At 43.3% G+C, this 25,694-nt stretch overlaps 1 protein-coding gene across 19 annotated transcripts in view; it reads right to left on the minus strand.

Moving 5' to 3' along the window:
• Nucleotides 1-5,874: 5,874 nt before the first annotated feature.
• Nucleotides 5,875-25,694, minus strand: part of PRRC2C (proline rich coiled-coil 2C) — a 78,431-nt gene continuing 58,611 nt past the window's right edge. For 9 of the 19 annotated variants that reach the window (XM_065673931.1, XM_065673928.1, XM_065673934.1 and 6 more), the window contains 11 exons: nt 22,027-22,243; nt 21,222-21,425; nt 20,370-20,491; nt 19,648-19,784; nt 17,473-17,707; nt 16,890-17,012; nt 15,232-15,450; nt 13,125-13,228; nt 11,292-11,418; nt 10,043-10,279; nt 5,875-7,764 (listed from right to left, as the gene is read on the minus strand). In XM_065673931.1, the coding sequence (XP_065530003.1) occupies nt 7,498-7,764; nt 10,043-10,279; nt 11,292-11,418; nt 13,125-13,228; nt 15,232-15,450; nt 16,890-17,012; nt 17,473-17,707; nt 19,648-19,784; nt 20,370-20,491; nt 21,222-21,425; nt 22,027-22,243 (1,992 nt within the window). In that variant the 3' untranslated portion in view covers nt 5,875-7,497. The remainder of the gene's footprint in view (nt 7,765-10,042; nt 10,280-11,291; nt 11,419-13,124; nt 13,229-15,231; nt 15,451-16,889; nt 17,013-17,472; nt 17,708-19,647; nt 19,785-20,369; nt 20,492-21,221; nt 21,426-22,026; nt 22,244-25,694) is intronic. The other 10 variants (XM_065673945.1, XM_065673943.1, XM_065673942.1 and 7 more) reach the window with 5 other exon arrangements.

A 25,694-nucleotide genomic window follows, 5' to 3' on the forward strand; every position in this document is an offset into this window, starting at 1 on the left:
GGAGCATAGCCACCACAGAAGAGACAGTATCCAATATTGTACACCATCATACAGCATCATAGCTTAATTCATTGGCCATTCTCACCCAAAATCAGATCTCCTTGAGGTACACTCCAAACTTCCCCATCCTCCCACATCACCCACCAAGTGCACCCAGGTCCCGAAGCAAAAGCAATCCCATAAGTGAGTTTGACTTTGCCTGAGGCAGGAATAACACAGACTGGTTTCCCCAGCAGATTCTTTATGTGCACCACAGGAACTTTATCCCTCTCTACAGTGTGTAGAAGTTGTGAATGGACTGGGCCAGCCCTGTTTCCAGATCCTCTGGTGTTGACCGACCAGGTGGCCTTTGCCAAGTGTGTATGGATCCAAATGTTTGAAGTCCCACCACCCTTTCCTCTGGGTGGTCCATTTTCAGTTCGATCTTCCCAGAGGCTGGTGCATGGTAGGGGATGTGATATACCCACTCGATGCTGTGCTGTTTGGCCCAAGTGTCCATAAGGTTATTCCAGAAATTAGTCCCGTTGTGTGATTTTTTTCTGGTGTTTTCATCTCCCCCCACAATAATGTCATCAGTGCTCTGGAGCTTGCCCCTGCTCCAGTGCAGTCTGGATCAGTGCATGGCGGACAATAGGACTCTATTTCCACCCCTGGGGCGGTCAGTTCCAAGTGTAGTGAACAACTTCTAAGTAAAAGCAAACTGTGGCCTGCACTCTGCTGCCAAAGGAATTGAGAGAAATGCATTGGCAATATCAATGGTGGCATACCACTTGGCTGCCTTTGACTCCAGTTCATACTGAAGTCCTAGCATGTCCGGTACGGCAGCACTCAAGGGTGGTTTGATTTCATTCAGGCCACAATAGTCTACTGTTAGTCTCCACTCCCCATTAGACTCTCCCATTGGCCATATGGGGCTATTAAAGGGCGAGCGGGTCCTGCTGATCACTCCTTGGCTCTCCAGCCTACAGATCAGCTTATGGATGGGAATCAGGGAGTCTCGGTTGGTGTGATATTGCCGCCGGTGCAGTGTTGTAGCCGTGACTGGCACTTGTTCTTTGACCTTCAGGAACCCCACAATGGAAGAGTCCTCTTTCGCTACACAAGCTGACATTAGTGTCCACTTCTTCCATATAGGGGTGATTGATAGCAGCACAGACTGGTCCTTTGTTTCATTTGCAGTGCCTGCTACTGGGGTTGGAGTGGCTGCAGTGTCTCTTGACAGGGCTGGAGTAGCTTTGGTGTCTATTCCTTTGTCATCGAATGCAGAGACCTTCTTTTCTCCTTGAGGGTACTGGATAGTGTTGAGCAGGGCTCTGTAGGCACGGGTCAGGCCCCAGCACGCGGCGGTGATTTGTGCTTCTCTGGCGTTGCCAGGACAACAGCATACTTTTTCCAAATGTTTTACTAGTTTTTCCAGATTCCACACTTGTTCAGGGATGAAGTTCCAGAGCACTGGAGGGGCCCACTCGCCTGGGTACTTGCCTATATTATCCCGCACACCATGCCACTCATAAGTAGCCAGCCTCGGGGAAGATCTCGGGGGGTTATTCGTAGATAGTTACTTAACCTTAAACAAGACCTGAACCACACGCAGCAGCACACTGGTTCCTGGCAAAAGAGCCAGGTTGGTTTCAAGGGTACTCAAAATGTCTGAAAATCTCGAATGCTGCTGTAAATAGGCTGGTGTGGGAGGAGAAGCTGTGGGTGAATGTCTCCTGCAGAGGCTGGTCCTCTGAGAAGGAAAGGCAAAAGATGGAACTATTCATAGTTCCTATTACGTGGCTGCAGTGCCCAGTACAGGCACCGCCAGATCAGTTTCACAGCCAGCAATTCTATCATATCAGAAGCCATTATTAAAAAGTACAACAAAGTGAGAGCCTTAGCTCAGGCCCCATAGGTGACAAACATCGCGGCAGGGAACACACACTGTGTTACACAATGTGACTCTAAGAGCAAGTGCAACAACTCAGAGAGCAAATAAATCAACATTGTGACAAGCGACTATTAATGCAAAACAATGGAAGCTTATAACAAGCTTTTTTGACACACTCTGGTCAGATCTGTCATTTTCTCAACCCTTCGTGCCTCACGTTGGGTGCCGAAAGGGACTGTCGTGCTTTAAGCCCAGCTGGTAACTCAGAACCACACAGCTGCTCACTCATATGCCTCCCTTCCCCGGGTGGGATGGGGAGAAGAATTGAAAGAATGTAAATCCCATGGATTGAGGTAGGAACAGTCCAGTAACTAAGGTATAATAAAATACTATTACTAATAATAATAACCATAAGGGAAACAACAAAGAAATATAAAACTGAAAGGGGAAAAAAAAACCCACCACCAAACCAACAAATGCAAGTGATGCACAGTACAACTGCTCACCACCTGCTGACCAGTACCCAGCCAAACCCGAGCAGTGATCAGTCCCTTACAGGTAACTCCCCCCAGTTTCTATACTGGGCATGACGTGCTGTGGTGTGGAATACCCCTTTGGCTAGTTTGGGTCAGGTGTCCTGGCTCTGCTCCCTCCTGGCTCCATGTGCACCGCCTCACTGGCAGAGCATGAGAGACTGAAAAGTCCTTGATCAGGGTAAAGTGCTACTTAGGAACAACTAAAACATAATAATACAGCGTTAGGATCAGACTAAATCCAAAACACTGCACTACACCAGCTCCTGGGTGAAACCAGGACAGGGACCAAGCTGGGGCTGCAGGCTGGACCCCAGCACATGGAGGCAAGATGCTGAAGGACCCTTTCTTGCTTCCTGGCAGGTCTGGTGCAGGGCTGGGACACTCACCACGAGCCAGCACCAGCAGAGGTGTCCCCACGCCAGCGATGCGCCCTGGCAGATGCCACGGGGCAGCCCGGTGGCCCCAGCAAGTCCCCGCTGCCCTGCCAGCGGCCCGCTCCTGCTCCGTCTGTGCTCCATTAGCAGCCGCGCCATCTCAGCCACAGTGCTTGAGCCATGTGGATCGGCAACACCTCCCGCCAGCCGCCATCAGCCACGCCATGTTCTCCAGAGCCAGGGGCCCCATGCCATGCCAGGAACCAGAGAGCGTTTGGAGCTGCATCACCTACATGCTGCAGCGGGTTGTGTGCTGCACCCTGGATCTCACGGGCTGTGGGACGCTGCTCACCATGCCCCAGCGTGACTCCAGCTTCCTGATGGCGGGCAGCCGTGCCTCCACTGTTGACCGCAGCCCTACCCCTGCCATCTCAGCCAGCTTGGCAATGTATGAGGACAACCCAGGTCTGCACTGAGCTGGGGGCCCTGGTCCTGGTGTGGCGAGAGAGCACCAGCTGCCACCGACCGCAGCTGCTGCAATAAACTGGTGGTGCCTTATGGGCTCTCTTGGCCCCAGAAAACATGGGTGCATAGGCCTGCCCTGGGGAGCAGTCTCAGCCCTGCAGCATCCCTCTGCCCTGCAGCAAAAACCCACTCGGGAACAGGCAGTTAGAGAGGAACAAGGCAAACAGCAGGGTGATATCCAGGGCAGTGACGCTGGGGGTGGGAGCCAGCTATAGGGGTCACCCAGGAAAAGGTAGGGGCTGTCATGTTTCCACTGGGGCCAGGAAGAGCAAGGCAGGCAGCCCCTGCCGGCACAGCACTGACCCCAGCCAGCCAACACGCAGAAAGCCTGCTGCTGAGGGTGGCAGAATGACAGCTCTGTCCCAGAGCAGGATGGGAGCAGAGGCTGGAGCCCCACTTTACCCCACAGCTTCCCAGAGGCCAGACTCGAGCCCCAGCATGAAAGGGGGGGCTTGTTCAGAGGTCCCTGGGGAACAGGAGCACCAACAGCTTCTCCCTGAGTGGAGACACCAAGTGCAGACAACCCCAGCCCTTCCCACCGTCCTGTTCTCTGCCAGCACCAGGGTCTTTTCAGGCTGGGAAGTCCAACGCTTAATTAACTAAGCCAATGTACACAGGAGCTGCAGAGCTGGGCTGGAGCTGAACAGTGCTGAATACATGGCTCTACTTAACAGGCTTTGCAAAACAGCCCCGAGAGCTTCCCCCCTCCTGCACCACAGCAAGAAGCCAGCCTGGGCCCAGGGGGTTGCTGGATTCTGGCCCAAGACACATTTAACCCTTGCCCTCGGGAAAAGTTATCGTCTTTTTACAGACTGAATATTATTAAGGGGGGGAAAAAAGGTGAATTCTCTGAACAAAATAGTTCCGTAAGTTGTGGGGGGTTCAGCACAATTATTTGTGAAGGCCAGAGCTCTGGATTACACACAAAGTCCCACTCAGATTAAAAAGGCAAGATCTCTCTCAGTGCAACTGGCCAGTTATCTAGTTAAACGGCATACAAATATTCAAAGAACCCGGGTCAGTGACTAAAAGCTCAACCTGGTCTTACAGGCAGCTAGAGTTTGCGGCTGTTTAAGAGGCACCCATCAAAACCGAGTTATTCAGATGCAGAATATGCCCAATCATTTGCCTTTCATGAAGTTTCTGCGAAACCATTATCCTTGCTCTGCTCAGCACAAGAAACAGCCGATAGCTTGGTATGTTCCCACAGCCGGCTGTGGGAAACGTGCCTGACTTTGCCAGTAGCTTTACTGGAGAATTCAAGATTAATCCTTTCAGTGGCATTTCCTTAAATGTCAAATAGTCTGGTGGAGGATATCCCATTTTTAGGATGTCCTTCCACGATGAACCAGGCTAAAGATAGCCTCAAACCAGGGAAACATCTCAGTTACTCTTCTACAGCACATTTGTAGATCAAACCACCATCTATGACTGCCAGCTCCCTTCATCCTCCTCTCCCTGAGAGCTTACTGTAGTTGTGTTTGTGCAGCTCCTGTAAAAACAAAAATCCTGTAAAAACAAAAAAGGTGCTTTACCTGTGATGGCACCTACTCAGAGGCTGCATCTGCCCACTGCTCCGGTTGTGGATTATGGCTCCTTTGCTTACTCCATAGTGCTGCAGTTCTACCCCTTGACAGAACCAGCCTCAGCAGGACACTTGCCCCTCTGAAGCCCCTTGAACCCAGCCAAGCACAGGCAGCTCTGCCTGCTCCCACCCACTGCAAGGCTGGCAGCAACACCCCTGAGCAAAGGTGATCTGCACCACAACCAGCGGTGCTTCACAGCCACCCCTGGCTGCCTTCTCCTTCCTTTGCTGACATGCAGCACCAGCTAGTACCTTCTCCCAAGGCAGGAATTACTTCCCAGAGACCACCAAACAGTGTTTCTGGTGTTTGGTACCAGGTTCCCTCTGGGGTCCAGCTGACAGCATCCTGCTGCTCCTAACCCCACAAACCCACGGCAGAAACCTGGGATGCTTTCCCCCCTGCAACTGAAAGACTGAAGGATGGTCAGCCCTCTTCCTGCCCCACACTTAAGGGCTTGAGTCCATAACCGAATGTTCTGAAAATGTGGTAGTGAGTGTACATCGCTTGCGAGCTGGGAAGGGAGCAGTTCAGGAGCAGCAGCAGAAGGAAGCCTCCTGCATCCATGTGAAGGATCTGATTAAGGCTCCCTCCTGCAGGAAACCTCTTGCCCCTTACTGTGAGGGTTCAGCTGATGCCTGTTGTCAGCCACCAGCTAAAATGAGTAACCAGCTGTGCTCACCCTCATCTCCTCTGGCCAGCGGCTCTTCTCTAGGAAGCCAGCAGCTCACCAACATGCCGCAGAGGTAACATCTTGCAAACACAAGCTGCAGGTCCTGTCCAGAGCTAGATGGAAGCCACATCTCTTTGCTGCAGGATGAGATCAAAAGCACCGGGGAAACAGAAATAAGCCGTTTCAAACTGGTTTTCCTCAGCAGTCTGTTCTCCCAAGCTGTCACGCACACTCTTCGCTCGGCACACGGTGTTCAGGCACTCTCCGTGCATCCTGCAGCACTGCGCTAATCACGAGATTACCCGGGTGCTTTATTTAGAGAATACTTTATTAGTTTCTGTAATCAAACCCATGTAAATAAGACCGTACATATTTCATACAGTGCGTTACCCCTGTACAAATGGAAAAAAAAAATTAAGTTTAACATTTCTAGACCAATATGGCTGTTAATTTCTGTACAATGCCAACTCACACTACAAGTGGGATACTTTTTTCCAAAGTTGACATCACAGCTAAGTTTCCAAAAATTCAAATTATATATATATTTATATAAAAAGATAACCAATAGCGATTCACTACGCATCGATAGCAGCAACAGCCTTCCCAGCTTCTGCAGTCATTTGAACAAAATTATACACATTAGACTCTCACCTCTTCCTTCCAAAACATGTAAAAAAAAAAAAAAACAAAACCAAAAAACCAAGGAAAACAAAAAATCCCAGAAAAAAACCAGCAAATTCTGCTACTGATGTGGTACCTGGTGCTTTTTATTAGCTTTTTTTCAATCATTGTCTGGAAAAAAACCTCTAGAATAACATTATTAAAAACAGCTCCAGTATAGCACAGTCACTACTACATATCATAAGCAGGTACAGGGTATCTTACATTCACAGAAGTATCATACAGTACTGTCCTACAGCTATAATACTAGAGGATACAATTAAAAAGGCATTTATTTGACTTGATTCTACTTTCCAGCACACTGTGGGCAAGGAGGTGGTGCGATGTAGCTCTGATATAAAGAATGCACCTTGTAGATTAAACTCTCTTTAAGCCAATAAGGTTTCTTTTATTCTCGTGGCACAGTTCGAAGTGCTCGCTGCTGTATACAGACATAAACTGGAAACCGTTTAGAAATCACTCGCATCATATAAAGATAGCTGGACAGAGGTGAACAGAACAAATCTGACTATTGATGCAATGAACCTTTCAATTCCAGAGGTGAACAACCGAGGGGGCAGTGGGTGCAGAGAACAGGTGGCCAAGTAGCATTTTCATACGGTGATCTAAATGAAATATATTTTCATCCAAGAAGCAGCAGCCAGCAAAGCACTGCCTTCAGACGGAAATTCAACATCATCAGCATTACTCTGTGTTATGTTAGGTCACACAGCAAAGGCAATTTTGCCAGCTGTATGAATCCCTCTCTTTCCTACAAGAGAGAAGCTTCTTAAGTCACTAAAAACTTAACACATATTACTTGGCCCAGCACCATCTTCAAATCTGCATGTTCTCAATTCATGGGTTTATAAAAAGATAAATAGCAGCTGAAGATCAGAGCCTGAAGAAAATATTCATCTTGTCAGCTCAGAAGCCTCCCTGACCACCTCCCCGCCGTTACTACTGCTCAAATTTTTTCACTTTGGGAAACATACAGGTGTGTAAGCCAGTACATGTGCACACGTGTAGAACGTGCACACACCAAAAGCAGCCTCCATGCTGTTAGAGCAGACACAAGCCCAAGGAGCCTAGAAGCTCAGCTGGATATGCAGCAGTTTGCATCCGTAACTGGTGAAGGCTTCTATGTCACTTTACACTGTTCAGAGCCCTGCAGGGAGAGAACACTATTGTCTCTTCCTTTGGGCTAGAAATTCATGCTGCTGTCATCTCTCCCACCCTCCCCTCTCCCCCCACCTCCATGGAAACACAGCCTCTAAGATTTTGTTTCTTCGGTTTTGATTGCCTGAGGTTTGATTGGTCCAGTTCTAACAGGTTTTGTTGCTGTAGCAGGCGCAGGGGCGGGCTTTTCCTCAGTTTTGTCCTGGCAGCCTCCTGAAGAGTCAGCAATTGCCTCGGTGGGTTTGCTCCCATTCTCATCCACTTTCTGCGCTTTGCCTCCTATGGGTTTGCTCTGTTGCTGCTGCTGCTGCTCAGAAAAGAATCTCTGGGTGGACTGAAGTACCTCTGCTCTCTGCTTTGCCTTAAGAAAGGGAGAAAATATGTTTACTGAAGAGAGGGCATTGGAGTAAGAGTGACTTCACAAAAGTATCTCCTAAATGAAAAAGGAAGGACTGACTGCAGTGGCAACACTTTTCTAGAAAGGCAGCATCCATCCAGCTGCTTCCTAGATGTCACTACACCTGTGCTCTTGGCTCCTCAGTAGTAGCTTAACATCATGCTGAGGTTTCCCTTGCTCTTCCTAATCATCAACCCAGAAAAGAGGATCAAGGACAATAGTTTGAAGCATTATCTAACATCTTTTTATGACACTATTGTTGCACAGTTCAAGAAGTGTAAGCACTACCTACAGCAGGCTCACAACAAAGCTTCACTCCTCAGTGGAAGTCAGACATGACTAGAAGGCATATATGCCTGCACACTGCCCATGCCCCAACACTACCGTCAGCACCGAGGGTCATGCCAGCTGTCATTTCTGCTGCTGTGTGGCCTGGACTTCTTGAGTGCAGGAGCTGTGTATCACACCAGCAGAATCTACACTCAGCACCCAAATTCCTCCCCCAACACATGTCTCTGGACACAAGACTTCAGAGTCTACAACAGGCATACAAGTGAACCAGGTTCAAGGTTGTGTTCTGTGTAAGCTGGGGCCTTATTTGCTTCCCACTCAAAATGGGCATTCATCCTAGGAGCACGAACTACTGCCTGGCTTATTTCAAATTCCTCCTCTGAATCCTACCACTAACCTCAAATTACACCTGTGAAATTCAGGCTTTGTGACTATGTGTTTTATTTGTAGGTTTTACACTGTGCTGACCAGAGGCTTCAGAGATCAAGCACTTCGCTTTCCTGTCCAGGCTTAAGCAAAAGCAGGAGTTGCAGTAAGAGGTCAGTCTTGTGGAAGCTGCACAATTAAGTCCAGTGCAGTCAAATGCCTTTTTAAAACTAAAAAGGTGTATTTTAATACAAGGAGACTCCACTACAATACAGTCACTAAGCTTCCACATACCTCTCCAAGTATTTTATGCTGTTTTGCAGAAAACAGGGCAGGGGGGATGACACGCAACAGGGGGACAAAAAAGCAAAAGCCTGGAACAAGAGGTCTTGGCTTTCATACCGTGTAGTTGCTCCAAGTAACTCAACCAGCAACAGAATAGAAAAACTGTGAACTCCGGTGTGCAGAACTGCACCAACAGTCTGTTTTTACTGGAGCCAGATGGACACCTGAAATCTTCTGCACACATTTCAGCCATGCCCTGAAGGCTAGAAGTCTGGAGGAACTGATCACAAGTAACCAAGTGTGACAAAATAACTCAGATTCTTTTGAGCAGTGTTTTCAGGGAGATTTGGAAAACAGGACTGTATAGTCGTATTTGCTATGACTGTCTAAATTAAATTTGTAAAATACTCATCAATATACTAAGCATCACCTGGTAAGCATACAGCTAATAAACTGGTGGTAGAAAACCAAACGGACCAAGTCCCTAGAATTTAAGGAGTAATCACCTGTCTGGGGTAACTGTTCTCCTAAAAGCAGACATAACCAGGAAAAAACCACATTCCTTTGCTTTTACACCTGAATGCATGGGTTGTGGCAAATGACAGTAGATGAAGGAGCTCCTTAGCACCATCTATCTGTACAAGCAACTTATTCTGCAGCAAACCTGTGAAGTGTACAATGGTGTCCTTGCACAGACACCCCATATGGCAGTACTGCCTTGGTAAGAAGAGTTTGCCTCAACCTGAAGGGTCCCAAAGTGCTTTAATTCATCACCTGCTAGTGAAATGCAGCCACCTCTTCTGTGGAGCATACCACGTTACTGCATTCTACCACAGACACTTAATCACAGGCATTTCAAACCACTGAGAGTTGAATCTCCAGAATCACCAAGTAATGAGGCTGGCTGGAACAGTGGGGTTCAATACTGGTGTTCAGAGCTGGGGAAGGAGATGTGAAAAGATAGCTAGCAGCAAGGTTTGCAGGCTTCATCACTTACTCAGAAAATCCAGGCTCTTGAAATCTAATTGTCAGATTGCCTTTGACAGCAGTGGCAGCTTCACAACTGCTGACCACAAGACCACTAGAGAGAGGAAGCTCCCTACGCTATTTTCAGTCTAAAGTTCTTATTAAAAAAACCCCCAGGGCTTAGAGGAGGTCTCTGTTCAGGTATTAGAGGCCCAGCTTTACCAGCTTTGGGTCCAGAGGCATTTTACTTATGACATGATTTGCAGACACATTCCTGCCCTACAAGCTGTCAAGACTGAACTGGTGTTAACAGCACCGCTGTCCAAATACTAACCTTCATGTCTCGTTCAGCCTTCATCGCAGCCTGGGCCTGATTGCCTCTGGCTCCAGATACTGATCCACAAAGACCTCTGGCCACACGCGGTAAACGAGGGTGGCTCATAAGGCCTGTGGTCATCTGAGACGGCATCTGACTATGCAGTACTACTGGCAGCCTCTGAACAGGCGCTGGGAAGGTGTTAGTATATGGGGCTCTTACCAATGGAGGGAGCAGGTTAGGCTGAGAGAGAATCTAAGTGGGGGAAAAAAACAACAAAAAGAGACATTTTGCAATTAGAAAACTGCCAACTAGATTGCATGTTGGCATTATTTTAAATGGGGAAAAAGGTGCTGCTCTCCTGTCACATTCATGTCAAGAAAATAGGCTTTTATGTTAAGAGAGGCCATGTTTGAACTCCAGGAAAAAACAGCCCTGTAGTGCCGCTGTACCTGAAAGTAGGACCAACTTCCACCCAGTGTGTAATAAGGGAGAAGACCCATGCCAGGCAGTGGAGGACTCACTAGTGAAAGGCAGCCCTGGAAAGGCAAGGTAGTTCCTGCTAGTGGCAATCCAAAAATCAAATCTCGAATCCTACAATCAAACACTCCAAATGCTGAAGACAGACAGAAATATCCTACATTTTTAGAGAGGCTGGATTTCCCTAGCAGCCTGGCTACAGTCACTTGTAACAGGGATGCACCACCCTTGTAAACTGTGCTCCCTGGAACGCCAGAAGCAAATTAAATCCTTTGTAATCAGCCCTGCTTTGTTTGGACTCCAGAGATCCTTTCCAACATCAACTGCTCCACCAATACTTTAGAAATGCATCTCAAACAAACAACTGCAAATCAGCTTTGTCTTCAAGCATTTAAAATATGCACTGGGACCCTTCTGAGACACAAAGCTGCTCCCCTTCCCCAACCAAATGATCTGGTTTTGCAGGATGAGGAGCATTACAGCTGCATGGGGAAGCCAGCGGAACAACAGTCTGTTCTACATGATTCACAAATTGTATTAAATTCCTCAGTGTGCAAGAACTCTCAAAATTAAACACACCACAAAACCTGCACTACTAGTTAGCAAGATCAGAGAGGGTTGTTTGTTGGTTTTTGTTTTTCTTTCATCTTGAAATCATGCCATTTCATTTTAAGGATTTAATTTTGTATCTCCCTATGATAAAACCTGAGAGAACACAGCCAAGTTAAAGAGTCACCAGGTCATACAGAGAAACGGATTTGCTTGTAAGAAGCCAGCAGTCACCTACCTGTGGTGCAAACTGTGCAGGAAACGGCTGTGTCATTCTCACAGCAGCAGCTGCTGACTGAAACTGCTTCTGGTAGACGATGCTGTTCATTTTATTGGACTGATTGTTAGGACTTGTAGAACTGGCCCTAAAGAAAAAACACACCAGTTAGAATCACACTGCTCTCATTCAGATGTTTTTGCTTTTAGTTACACCTTAACTAGGAATTCAGCATCGGACAGAGAAAAATAAGTCTCTTGGAGAAGCTGGTATTAGATAACCTTCTGTATCTACCATTAATTTAAAATGCAAACAAAATCAGAACTTAAGAATGCAAAGAGAAAAACCAGACATACTAGGATATGGAAATATCCCAGGGTACAAAAGAGACCTTTCTCAAAAGAATTCGTAACACACACTGATGTCAAAAGTGTTGCCCTTCCTATCCTTGCTACCTTATGTTTAGTCCTACCCATCTACAATGTTTGCTCTATTGTGCCAAGTTCAGAGCTTGTCACAACAGGCATTAAGCATGTGCAGCAGAAGCTCTGACCTGCTGTCTAACATTTCAAAACACACTTGAAACATTTCAAGAATTCAGGGAAAACGCTCTCCCCTTTTCATCTGGCTAAGAACATGACCCTCCATTAAAACTTAAGAGGTGCTGAATCTCTGTGAATTAAATAAAACCTGAAAGGTTATCTGAGGGAAAGGCACTGAACAGCCCTCAGAAACGGAGGAGCGAGCAGCCTACTTTAGGAAATGAAGCTTTTATCTGCCGAGTGTATGGGTGATACTTGTAATGTAAAATGAGCAGCGGGGCTCCAGTGGCAAGGAAGCCAGCCATGCTCAATACACACCAACATTTTATAAGCTTAAAGAAGTCTTTGTTTAGTTTTCACTTCAAGCTCTTGAGATCTACTATGCTTCTGTCGATCTTCCCAGTACTCTACACTTCAGAGCAAAAGCTTATGTTAAGCCCTGCTTTGACTGCTAGGAGAAGAGACATCTCATGTATAATCTCTAAGATATATACTATCAAGACAATTGTCTTAAATGCTGACTAAACTTGCAAATCCAAATTTCTTCTCATCCCTTCACATTTTACTCAGGTAAAGTATTGGAAGCATGACTTGAGCACTGAGTTCAAAAATCTCATTTCCACCTCACTAGAGAAGCATGAACACTGTCAGTCTGCTACAGTGAAACCCATCAAACATCATTACTATGCACAGGAGCACAATTTTCAAGAACAGAGCTATCTTGTAGTGAAGCTTTGTTTTCAAGTTCTTTCAGCCCACTAACTTAATCCACAAGCAGCCCAACAGGTCTACCATGAAGTGCATCTGTGTACGAGCAAGATACTACCAATTCTATTGATTAACCAAGCGAACCTGCAAACAGCTTACTAATTTCACTTGTGAGAGGCCTACAGATCTTGCAGTGATTCTCAGCTAACAGAAACCTTGCCACAACTGCAGTGTAAGCCTTTAAGTGTTTTTACCTTGAGCAGTGCAATTAAGATAAACTGTCGTAGTTTTACACCAAACTACATCTTCTCTACCATGCCTATAACTTTCCTGGTACAATCCCAGGTAATTTTACATGCCTTGTTTAGTGCCACTTAATAAAAAAAATATTTTATTGTTTTATTTCAGAGCAATGTACTTTTGGCCAACTACAGCGTATCTGATGACCTACTGGAATGCTGCTTTTAAGCTAAGATTAAGCACTGCGTTTTTGTATTAGTATTAGTACCCCCATACCTCATACCTTTCAGAATTGTCTGCTCATGCATGACTAGGTACATTTTCTAGCTCTGATTTCAAGGAATTTTGAGCTTAAGAGATTTACCGGAAGGGACTGGAAGTTGGAGTAGTACTTCTACCAGTAACTGGTGGTGTTCCAGGTTTAACATCAATGCCACCTCCAAAAGCCTTCAGGTCCATTTCTGATATCTGAAAAATAACCAACATGTTAATTCTAATTCAAAGAAATACTATATTTACTAAGAAACTGTTAGCTTACCTCACATTTTTCTCAGTGAAAACAGGTCATTTAAGGGGAGGTGAAAGCCAGATTGCAAAATGGCTTATTATTACTAAGACAGCTCCAGCACCACAAGCACCTCTGGGTACAATTTTTCTGCACTATTTGGCACTTCGAGCAATGGCAATGACTTTCTAACTTGATCTTCGTGCATAATGAAAAGGGATTTGTGACTTACTTATCTGGCCCTAAAAAAGTGCTTCAGGGTTGGTATTTCCTTCCCCATCTCAGGTATCACATGAAAATTTTTAGGTATAATCCTGAAAAATGCTGAAGACTGACATAAAATAATCCAATTTCATAAAAGAATTAAAAGCACAGCAAAAATGGAGCTGTCATTTATGCAAAAAAATCTCTAGACTAATTGGAGCAATAAATCTTGTATGTTATTTTTGCAAGTACACTCGACAGAGTAAGTTAGTCTCTGGGACCTTTCCGCACACAGCCATAAAGCATAACAGCAGCAATAATCAGTTAAGTACAAGTGGCTGGTTTAAGCTGACTTTCTTCAGCAGGAAGATGATGGAACCCTTAACAGGCAGGGAAGTCACTTAAGGCCACCATACCACTGCAGTCCTTTCTTATTTCTTGTTGAAGTGTTAGTTTTCCAATGACAAATTACTGTCTTCCAGCCACAGCAAGAAACACGCTGCTGCTTAGACAGGCTCATAAAAATTACAGAGGTGAAAATATTTGGCCAGATCCTATGAAGGTAGAAAACTGCATGGTGCAAAAATCTCCATATACTCTGGTGGGTGACAGGATGAAAACTTCATTTAGGTCATCTGGAATTCTGTTTTCCATTACTGCTGAAGAAATGGAATTAACAACTTCTAGAAATTTTTCTGATCACAGCTGTAAACCATTGGGACAACAGGGTCATTTTATACTAAAAAGCACCCTAAAATGTAGGCCACGAGATACAGGGATTTCAGGTGCAAATCCAGAGTTTATTCCCTGCACTGGTGAAAGACCTTGCTGTAGCTGACAAAAAACTTAGCTGTGCTCATGTCCACTGTTGCCACCCACTGCTCACCTGAAAGCATGCTGCAACTGCGTTGTGCTGCACACTATCTGAAAATCCCAGGTGCCTGTAAATCTGTGATTCTATCTAAGACAAGAGACCTTGATTGGAAGCCAGCACCATACATCCCCTCATTAACAATTACCACAGCAGCTCCAGACAAAGGCTAGGACACGACTCCCTCCTAGATATTCAAGTTTCTTGCACTATTTCAGTGTTATCTCCTTACTGGAGCTCTCACTCAAAAAGAGTTTTCTTCAGCTGCAAAACCAGCCTTCTACATATCAAAGGTCCTGCCTTTCATACAATGCTGTGTTCTCAATATACACCTTGCTGTGCTATTCGGAAAAGGAGGCCTCCAGTAACATTAGAAAAGTTTAATTCTGGTTTAAGGTCACAGCTGATACAGAGTCCATTGAAGCCCCTAAAACTTCAGTTCATTGCACTGGAAAGACTTTATTGCATACAACTCACTCCTTTGTGAGACCAAACAATGCAATAAATACATGCACGACCAGAATCATAAGCCAGCCCTAACAGTATAATGCTGTTTGCCTGCTGCTCTAATAATGGCTCTGTACTATCCTCTGCATGGTTTCTACATGAAATATCCTACACAGAATCATTATCAAACTAGATATTCCTGCAATGCAAATGGACTAGTATCAGCTTAGCTACAAAAACCTCACCTAAACCTTTACAAAATGCACAGACCCAGTGACTAAGGACCTAACCTTGACTGGCTTTTATACCTTCCCCTCCCTACCTTTTAAAGTGAAAGCAGATTTTTAGATGCAAGGTCAGCATGGGTTGCCATGCCAGTTCTGTAAAACAGGATACAGCTGTGCTTTGTATTAATTTTTGTACTGTAGACACCAATACTGTTACCTTTCCAGTTGCAGCAATCATGCTGTGCTGAGTTCCTGCTGGGATCAACCCTCTGAAAGGCTGGGTTACTTGTGCAGGTCTGCTTAGATTCTGAGCCTGTGCTTGTGGTGGTGTGTGCTGTAGTGGTGGTTGTAAAGATTGGGGTAGGGCAATAAGTGGCTGTGCTGTGGATCCAAAGTTGGGCAAAGAAATTTGTGATCCTGGCAAAGGTACCGTCACCTGGAAGAAAGTACAAAACCAACAGTAACGTATACACAGGAGCCATTATTTAACTTTACTAGCTCTATAATTTCTTAATGAGTTTGTACATTTATCCAGAGAGCTGTGAAATGTTTAGTCTGTCTTTATAATCAGTTTTAATGGCATTAGTGTCTTTGCTTTTCAGAAACAAAGTTGCATGTTAGTTCTTAACTCACCATTCAACACGATTTCATTGTATCAAGAAGTAAATTTATTTCAACTTAAAATTTACTTCAAATACTTTCAGTCATCATAAGGACACACAGTTTGAGATGAAAACTAGATTTTACTTTCCCGGACTCCCAACAACCAGCAGTCCCTGCTTAAAGAAAGCCACCACCAAACACCATGCTGTCCCTTGCTTGCATTAGCAGGGAGTGCTGTGGGCTCAAAACACCACAGAATGGTAGTGATAAATGTGAAAATACCACAGCAGTGACCTGACTGACAGGAGTTACTGCATTTCCTAGTATGACCATCAATCCACAGCCTGCAAAATTATATTCCAAGTGCAACCAGAAGAATGATATTGTCCAGATGTGAAAGACTTCCTACAGTTCTGAAGGGTAACATATTAGAAATACAGAGACACACAAGCTTGAACACATTAAAGGCACTAACCTTTCTAAAATATCTTTAAAATCTTATGCTAGATTTCCAACAGAAATCTTACCCTTCTAGATTTGTTTTGGCAACTTTTCATATATATACATATATTATAATAAACCAGTTAATCACAGAGCTTCTGATTTCTAAGGCTACTTAAATAAAAATTGCACCAGAAGATGCAAACCACTCGACAGCATCCTGTGAATACAAGAGACTCCTTGCACACATCAAATCAGCAGTTCCTTCACAAAAGAATAAAAAAAAAATTATTAAAATTCACTAGAGTTTATTTTACAAGCTTCCTGATGTAGGTTACTGGTTACTGACTTGGCTCTTGTGTTTGCATGTATGAGCATCTGTATGCTTTTTTTTTTTCCTGCATATTTGGTATCATTGCCATATGCAGCAGCTCTAAAGTTTCATCTCGGTCAGATTTGATGTTAACAACTAGGCTGCACTAAGCATATGGAGTTTGTCTGCCTCTTTCTAGATGCCATCACTAATACCTGTCCTCATAAAGGCAGTATATGCCTCAAGCAATTAGTGACATCACTATACCAACTAAATTTTTGCCTGTCACTGGAAAATGAACTATTTAAGAGAAGGATGCCACAGACAAATGATCAACGTGAACTTGCAGGCCATCCAACTTGCTCAGCAATTCAGTTTTTTAGTGCTGCTGTAGTAGCTCTCCTTAGCTATCAATTTTGGAAGAATTAAAGATTGTCTCAGCCCCACATCCACCCCCATCCCACGAAAGCCACCATCAACAACATGCTTTTAAGAAGAATACAATTTAGGAAATTTACCATGCCACAGTTTACCTGCTGGAGAGCACTGGGAGACTGTGCAGTGTTGTAGAAATTGCTCTGGCCAGGCTGTTGAACTTGCCCAGAGTACAGATTTGAAGCTTGAGTGAGTGTAGCTCTGGCCTAGGAAGAGTGAGACACACCACAAATTAAGAACACTCAGGAGAGCAGTTCTGAGACAACATGGCACATCATTCTGTGTTTCAGCCAGTACAGCAGAAACCACAGCACAGGAAGCTGACAACCTGAAGGTTTCAGTGTGTGATAAAGCTCTCATTTGCAAATGGTATAACTGCCTTTTAATCATCTGCTGTAACAAAAATTAAACCCGAAGCTCCTGTTAGCAACTGAAATGCAAGGAGGTATGTAGTTTGCAGAATAATCCTCCATTCAGAGATTATGCTAATACACCATTATGAAATTAAATGAACATTCTCTTTCAACCATCTTAAGTTTCCTGCCACCTTGACTATCATGTAATTACCATAGTTGAGCTTATCCCACGATGAGCAGTAACTGATCTATTATTGCAGTATCTGTATCGAACTACTGCAGAAGTTTTGCATTTTGGAGCATTTCCTACCTGGAGAATATGCGTATCAATCAGCTGTGAGCCTCCCAGTCCTGAAGCTTGACTAAGTTGATGTTCATATAAGATAGGAATAGGTTGTGTATTAGAAGTCTGTTGAAATGCCAGGCTTGACTGTGCCTTAGCAAGCTCCTGGTGTTGTACTGCTGGGAAGTTGTGTAAGGCTGTACCAGACAGAACTACTGGCGATGGCTGAGACAAACCACTTTGCATAAAAGCTTGCTGGGATCTGTAGGGAATTGAAGTATTACACATAAAAACGCAGACAGAGCTCAACAATGAGCCACTAAAAACTGAAAACACAGGTTATATTCTTTAAATGGAATTAAACCACTTAGCTCTATTGAACAGATTTTCACCTGAGAAAGGTATTTTTTTTTTCTATTTACTTTGCACACAACAAAATAATGAATGCTACTAAAGCCACAGGAAACAATGGCTAGGCTTTTATTTAAATCTTAAAGTACACTTGGCTATTTAGATGTGCATGCTAAAATATTTTTTGCATAATTTAACAGTAACATAGAGAAACTACCAGTTCTTAGTTCCTCTGCTGTAAGGTAAGACTGTGGGGAAGTACCACGTGAGTAGTTCCACTTAGTCATAAACTGCTTTGTTCACTTCACGTATCTTGGTAGACCAGCTTTTAATATTTACAGGTTAAATCACTGGATGATGACAATTGTAGCTTCCAATGTTTTGACTTAAAAATAGTAGCACAGACAACACAGCCTTTAATTTTAACCAGATATTCAATTCCCTTATCGCCACCATGAGGAAACTGCTGTTTGTTTAACCCCCCCCTTTCACCCCCATACAAGGTACAGCAAAGCACCATAAATAGGTCTGGTTTTAGTTCACCAGAAGATCTATCCAAACATTTCTTTTAAGAGCCTACTGAGCAGCCACTTTCAGACTGAAGAATTAAGTTTTTTAGTAAGTGGCCCATTCAAAACTCTTCAGCTCAGAGTAGAGTGTTTTTGATGGGAAAACACTTTTCACTTTATCACTTAATATGCATCAGCGTTAACACTGGTCCTGTTAATCTGCTACCACAGTGGCTACATATTTGCTCAACGGAACATCCAGGTTAGCTTTGTTCCGTGCCTTTCCTTAATTGCGGAACAGCTGCACTCTGAGCACTGGAGAAATTTTCCCAGAAGGTATGCAGGGGCCTCTTGTCAATGTAGCCAAAAAGATTCTCTGAAGCCTTTCTTTATTTTAAATCCAGTAACCTATGTATCTCAAAGCTTATCCTCCTCTGCACCTTTAATGATGTTGGGAAGTATTCATACTCATAAATAGCACAACCCAAAATTCCATTAAATACTGGGTTTGTGTGTGACCAGATCAGCCAACATCATTTATATAATCTGGACCACATGCCAGACTGACTGTATTTCTGTAACTAGTCAACTGCTTGCAACAATTTCTGTCAGCTGTGGCAGGACAAGCAATATTTGGTCCAAAGTCAGCCAAGCACAAAGTCAGGATACACATGTAGTCAATTAAAACTTCTGTGGCTTCAGCCTTCTGCACTGCAACAAGCAGGTTTTTCTACAGCACATGCAAAACCCTGTAATTATATTTTCAAAGAACCTTTCTCAAAGTAAAACTAACATTTGTCAGAATTACACCACTGTGAATCAGAATTGACAGGAACTGCAAGGAAGCTTTTGGAAAGGCCATTTCAGATACTTGTCTTCCTACTGTCTTCTGAAGCAAACAGAAAACATTTATTCTAAAACATACCCTGAACATCTGAAATTAAGTTTCTATCACCTATGGGGTTCAAAGTAGGATTTCAAAGTGTTTCAAGGCTACAATGTTTGTCTGATTAGAAAATAACAAAGTTTTGAATTAAAGGGACAGATTTCCCCCCCCCCCTTTTTTTTAATTCTCTTCGTATGACTGACTGATGCCTTCAACTTTTTAGCTTGGTTTCCTAAAGGTACAAAATATCATGTGTAATTCTTGAACCAATGATTTCATAACTACATCTGCACATACAAACTAGCCAGACAACCCACATACAGAGTTCTCGGCCAGACAAAAGGTATTTTGGGGAAAATGAGAAGATGAGGCAGCTATTGAACACAGGTCTGCAGAGAAGTGAGTTCTATAAATTCTGCCACTCAAAACCCAAATAAATTCATATATGCTACCTACCTGTAAGGTTGTAAGGATGAGTTGAACAACTCTTGGGCTTGTGATACAGCTGGTGCTGCTCCCAAACTCAGCTGAGCTTGATGCTGTCCTTGTAGGGGTGCATAGATGGGGATGGGGATCTGCTGAACTGAAGCAGGCTGCGTAAAAAGGAAACCATTAAATATCCCAAGGACAAAAGTAATGCAGAAAAGCTACAGTTAAATGTGTGCTAGGATTTGTGTAACATACAAAGAAAACAGAAAACTTCAAATCCCAAAGCTGCAAGCAGAGCTGGCATTGCTCCCATTCAGAAAATTACTTTCTAGTCAGATTTTACACTTTTCCTTGCAAATAACCAGCAGAAACTGAATCAATCATTTAGATTTGTACACAAAACAACTGCACAAGATTACATGCAATTTTGTACTACAGAAGTTGAATAAGCCTGCACTGACACGGCCAGATAAACACCTCCTTTGAATATGTACTTTTACATAAAATGTATTTGTGAGTGAAAGCTTGTTCTCTCAACTTTCATGACAAATGCTTTCATTCTCAGGAACAGAAGAGATCAAACACTGCCTGCATGCATCAAAATGAAATAGCAAAGGTAAGCGTGACCTCATTTTAGCAGCCTTTAGTCCCAACTCTCCCCTGCCCCAATTAACCTCATTAGTAGAGCTTTAAATGCAGTATGGACAAGGAGGGGGTATAAAAAAAAGAAGTAAGATATCTCCAAATACCTGAGAAAGGCCTGGTTGAAAGCCTTGCTGTTGAGCCAGAGAAGGTGGTGCCAAACGTGCATGTTGAGTATTGAACAGATGACTTGTATCCATATAAAATGCTGGGATTTGAGCTGCAGTACCTCAGGAAAAGCAACAGAGTTAGTACCTGATTCTAAACATCTCCCTGCTACAGAGGTTTTTATCAAGAATTAGTGATGCAGCTACTGTTGGCACTTCCCAGTGTGACAGGTACCAGACAGACTTGGAGAAGAAACACAACTGAAGACCTAGGCACCTAACCAGCTTTGGTATCTTTTCAGATTCACCCCCAGGATCTATTGGTCTTGCATATGGATCTCCATCTCCCCCCAGGATCTATCTGTCTTGCATATGGATCTCCATCCCCATCCAGTTTTTGGGGGATGAGCACTAGCTCCTGGCCAAAACTGGCATTTGGGTGAAGGAATGGGAAGAACATGCTAAATTACGTGGTCACGTGATTTAGATTAACGATATGCAGGGTTTTCTTTAAAGAGAAAAGCCATGATTCTAAATTATTGCAGCACTTTAAGAAGTCAAGACTAAATCATTCTTGGTCTTAAAAACAGTGATTTACAATTCTGGGACAAAAAAATGCTACATTAAAAAGATTCAAACTTACTTTCCTCAACAAACTAACAAAACAACATTATATTTACCAACAGAACTTGCACATTTAGCATAAGACACAATTAGTGAGTATTTGCTTACAGAATGTTCTCCATCATTTTGTTTTTACTGCAGATGAAACCAGAACTAAAGTCAATTTTCAAGCTTCAAAACTCAAAAAACCCCCCAGATTCGTGGCTTCTTAGACACAAACACTATTACCTGCTGCAGACTGAGACACATAGACCTGGGAACTTTGCTGTTGCTGGGCAATGAGGGATGGCATGCAGCTCAGCTGGGAAAAGTGACTGGCAGAAGCTAGGCTGCTTGTCTGCAACTGCTGTGGTTTCACTTTACATATATTAGGAGGGTCTGAGGTGCTTGCAGTCTTTGTACTCAGTGAAGAGGTTGTATATGTTCCAGCTCCTAGGAGAAGAGAAACAATAAATCAACAATAAATTCTGATAAATCACAAACCAGCTAAAAATATTTCAAAGCCTCATCTTTCAGCAGTCATCATCTTTTGTTTGCTGTGAAGAACCCAGGTGGAAACCAGAGCTACCTGCAAACAGCAGCTGGACATTTGCTCTGCCTATTGCATAGGGGTTTTGATATGAGCTGTCAAAGCTTTGACTCCAAAAGCAAAGGCACAAATGAAAGTAAGACTGCTATTAGCTGGATATCAGAACTACCATGTGCTTGAAAAATCAACTTGCTTGCCTTCATTCAGCTGAACAAAATGAAACAAATAAGACAGCCAACAGCATAAGTTTACCTCCTGTTTCAAGTCCATATAAGTAGTATAGGTGGAGAGATATCTTAATATTCTACACAGCTGACTGAAACAGGTGAATTATTGCCTTGTTCAAAAGGTTTTGGGGAAGCTGCTGTTCAGATCCAACAATTCATACTAGCGTAAAACTTTTGTTAGCTTTGCATAGAACATAATTCCAAAGGGAATCTAATCTCTTGAAAAACATAACCAAGAAACAGTACAACAGTATACTATAATCTTGACTTCTGGTACCTGAAAGCGAAGTTGTCGGTGTGACTGAGGCCACAGGAATAGGAGGCATTGATGCACTAGAGAAAGAGCTGTAAGTACCAGTGCCTGGCCCAGTGCTGCTGCTGCTGTTGCTGCTACTGCCGCTGCCACCAGCAATGGGAGATGCTGCTGAGGTCACTGGCGAACTCTTATCCCCCATGTTTGGGGAATTCTCCCATGCTTTGCGTGCAGACTCCATCTGTTTAAAAGAAAATAAATTTCCCCATTTATTAGGAAGTTTCAACTAGTCAAACAGTCATCTTTTTAACAGTCTTTCTTAGTACAAAAGGCAATTCAGGCTTCATGCGAGCCTCTTTTTAAAAAGTCACCATGATCGTGCAACTCTGTTCATGCAAAAAGCATACAGCCTTAAGCTGGAGCTTCTTATCTGCTCCAACTGCACACGTGCACAGTTCAATGTCTTAACATTCAACACTCAAAAGAGAATTCACTCACACTAATTTGGCTTGGTTTTGTTTGACATGAAGAGCAAAAGACACAGTCAGCAAAAGAAAGGTAAAAAACCTCTAAATATTTCCACTAAGTCCTTACTTACAAGTTATTTGGGCCATTTAAATGAAACAGCCCCTCGCTTTCTCGGTAAATCATCCACTTTGAGTGACCACCAAAAATATCTAACACTTATTTCAGTAAACATGAGTAGTCAAGTTTATATTTCCAAAGCATCTGCTTGTTCAAGTAGCAATGAGAGGCTGACACACCTTGTGCACAGTGCTTTACATGAATGCTAAGAATGCTTCATGCTCCTTATTTCTGCAATCATTCTGAGTTTAAGTCTTCTGCGACAAGGAAGATGAAACTTCAATTTAAGTATTTTATACACAATTATCTTCCACCAAAAGTGGAAAGAACTACTGGTTTACTGCAGCCAATAACCTAATTATTGCTACATTAGACAAGCAATGCCAAATCTGAACTGAGACAAAGTTGAATGACTACTGAAAAGCAAATATTAATGTTCAGACTACACTCACTAATTAAAGGCTCAAACACTGTCCACGGACTTCTCTACAACCTTCAGCTGCCCCCAGTTGAAGAAAAGGTTTTCCTAGCAGAGGTGCATGTCATAGGCTAGAATTCCTCATGTGGCAACTATAAGCTCCTCAAGGCCAGGTTCTGTCTTTAATGGTATATGTAAAGGGACAAATACATACTCACCAACAAGTCTGACCTTGGATGAACAGAGGCCCCTAACAGAGATTTGCAGTCTCTGAAAGTCATACTTTTAACCTACCCTGTTTTATGTGAGTTAGGCACACGGACAGACCAAACACGACTTAGGATATTTGTGTAGATGCTTCAGAAGTTATAAGAAAAGTAAAGCTATCTCAAAAGAAGTGGGTAACAGGTGATCAGTACTTTTCCATGCAGAAAGTGGAGTTCTGTATTCCTCAAGAGAATAAAGAGTAAGGAGGAAGACTTTGTTACACATCAAAATCATTCTCAGTTTCCCATGCACAATATTTTCCTCCAAACTGGTTCCAGTTCTTGCAGACAGGGCAAACTTCAGAACTGATTATTAATCTGTTGAATTTTGCTGAAGGTGGAGTACAGGCAAGACTACAAGCTCCTTTCTGAACATCACAGGCTCTGGCAAGACAGGGTGAAGTGTACTGCACTAGTATTAAGAGGAAGTGAAGAAATAGCTGAGAATGTCTGCACAGAGAACAAGTGTAGAAGCTTCTATTATGTTGAATGAGTTTCATGATGTTCTGGAGAAATTATTCATAGTACAAAGTTAACCTACACACTGCCTTTTATCTTCCATTTTCAAATTTTTATTAAAGAGCATATAAGATGGTCCTGAGTTTTCTAACAGCTCTGCTTTCAGAGAACTCCTTAACAATCTCTAACTTCTTATGCCAGAAAAAAAGATGTAAAAGAGACCAGTACTCTAAGAGTGCCTATGCAGCACCATCTACAGACCAGATATGGAGTAAGAGGCTTTAAATTAAGTGAGGCTGAGGACAGTGGTGTAGTTTCACTGTTTGCTTAGTTATGGGAAAATAAGAGCACCAGTTGGAGATCACAGTTGCTTGAGGCTTCTCTTCACCGTTGACCCAGTGGGGCCTTCACATTGCAATGACAGTGCAGTATGTATTACCCCAAAACTTAGCTGGAGACAAATACCAATATGCACATCCTTAAGTATGACAAAGTTTAAGTGACCAGAAAAAGAAAGTCAAAACATGTCAGATTCTGGACCAGATTTGTATAAAGGAATTTAAATGGAACCTCAGAATGTCAAAGAGAGCCAAGCTGCTCAGCTTAAGATTGCTTTGAATTTAATTTTGCTCAGCTCCTTACCTACCAATAGCCCCATCAGCTAAGTCCTTAAGAGGATGTCTGCCTTGGCGAAGGTGTGTTTAGCAAAGCTACTCCAAGGAAGCAAGAGATCTCAACAAGCCTTCCCATGAGACTGCCTCATACCTACACGCTGTCAGAATCATGCCAAGCAGTGGGAGCAACTGGGGCTCAGTTCTCCTGCTGAGTCTCCTCACTAGGAGCTTTCCATGATAGGGTACTGAGGAAAAAGGAGGGTCAAGAATTACTCCTTTATGGAGGCAGAGCCTGGAGATTTGGCTCTTTTAAAAGAATGATGGAAAACCTTTCCTCTCTGCTGCACCAGAAGTATTTTTTAAAAGAAGCAACCATTATATTGAAGAGGAAAACACAAACAGCAGCTTTGCTCTGTCTAGACCAGAAGATAGTCTTGGTGCATGCTTCAAAACAAGATTTTTGCCTTCAGTGCCTGCAAAAAGGAGGTAGAGCTCCAATGGCTGGAATAGAGAACTCAGAGACAAAGCTGCTTCCAAATGCCTTTCCATTCACATTCTGGTCAGTGTTCTTCAAGGCAGCCTCAAAACACGGATCTTTGACATACTTTGTTAGCACACATCCAAGACCTGTCATTGACTGAGAAGGCAATCAAATCAGTGACATCAGAATGGCAGAAACTGTAGGATGAATGACACATACACCACGGTTTGCTTTCTAACCGAGCAGCGTCACATTCTCTGCAGGATCATGCTATAGTAACATTCCTACCTGTATTACATGTGAGCCACTAGTTAGAAAGTGCTATTTTCAAAAAATGCTTTCAGGCGCCAGAAAGTCAGGTTATGGTAATTTCTTAAAAAGAATGCAATAGAAAACCAGTTTTTTGTTAAATTACTTGTCCCTCTCCAGCCCTCTCCCATTTTTGCTGGTCTACTGTTTTAAAGTAAGTTGTTTTTTTTTTTTTTCAGGAAATAAAGTGTTAAAAAAAGAAAAGCAAAGATTCAACAAGAGATCATTAATAACTATAATCTGTAGAGAACACTAGCAAGCAGCTGTCAAATCATGCCAGTGAGACAAGTCTCACTGGGACTGACAACCAAGTTTCTCCGAAGTGTTAGATCTGTATCCAATCCCTAGTTTCATTTCCTCTTTTCAAAAATTAGAGAAACTAAGCTCAGACATCACTCTTCCTCAATACTAGAAGCAGCAATAGTATTTCTACTGGTTCAGTCACCTGTGGTCACAATCGCAAACAAATCTAGGACACCAAAACAAAAAAAACCCAAAAGGACCAAAACCTTCCAGAGATACAGTAGCAAAGCTAGAGTCCAACTCTATGTTAGTGAGTT

The sequence above is a fragment of the Lathamus discolor genome, chromosome 3, assembly GCF_037157495.1.
Source record: "Lathamus discolor isolate bLatDis1 chromosome 3, bLatDis1.hap1, whole genome shotgun sequence".
In the NCBI taxonomy this organism is placed as follows: Eukaryota; Metazoa; Chordata; class Aves; order Psittaciformes; family Psittacidae; genus Lathamus; species Lathamus discolor.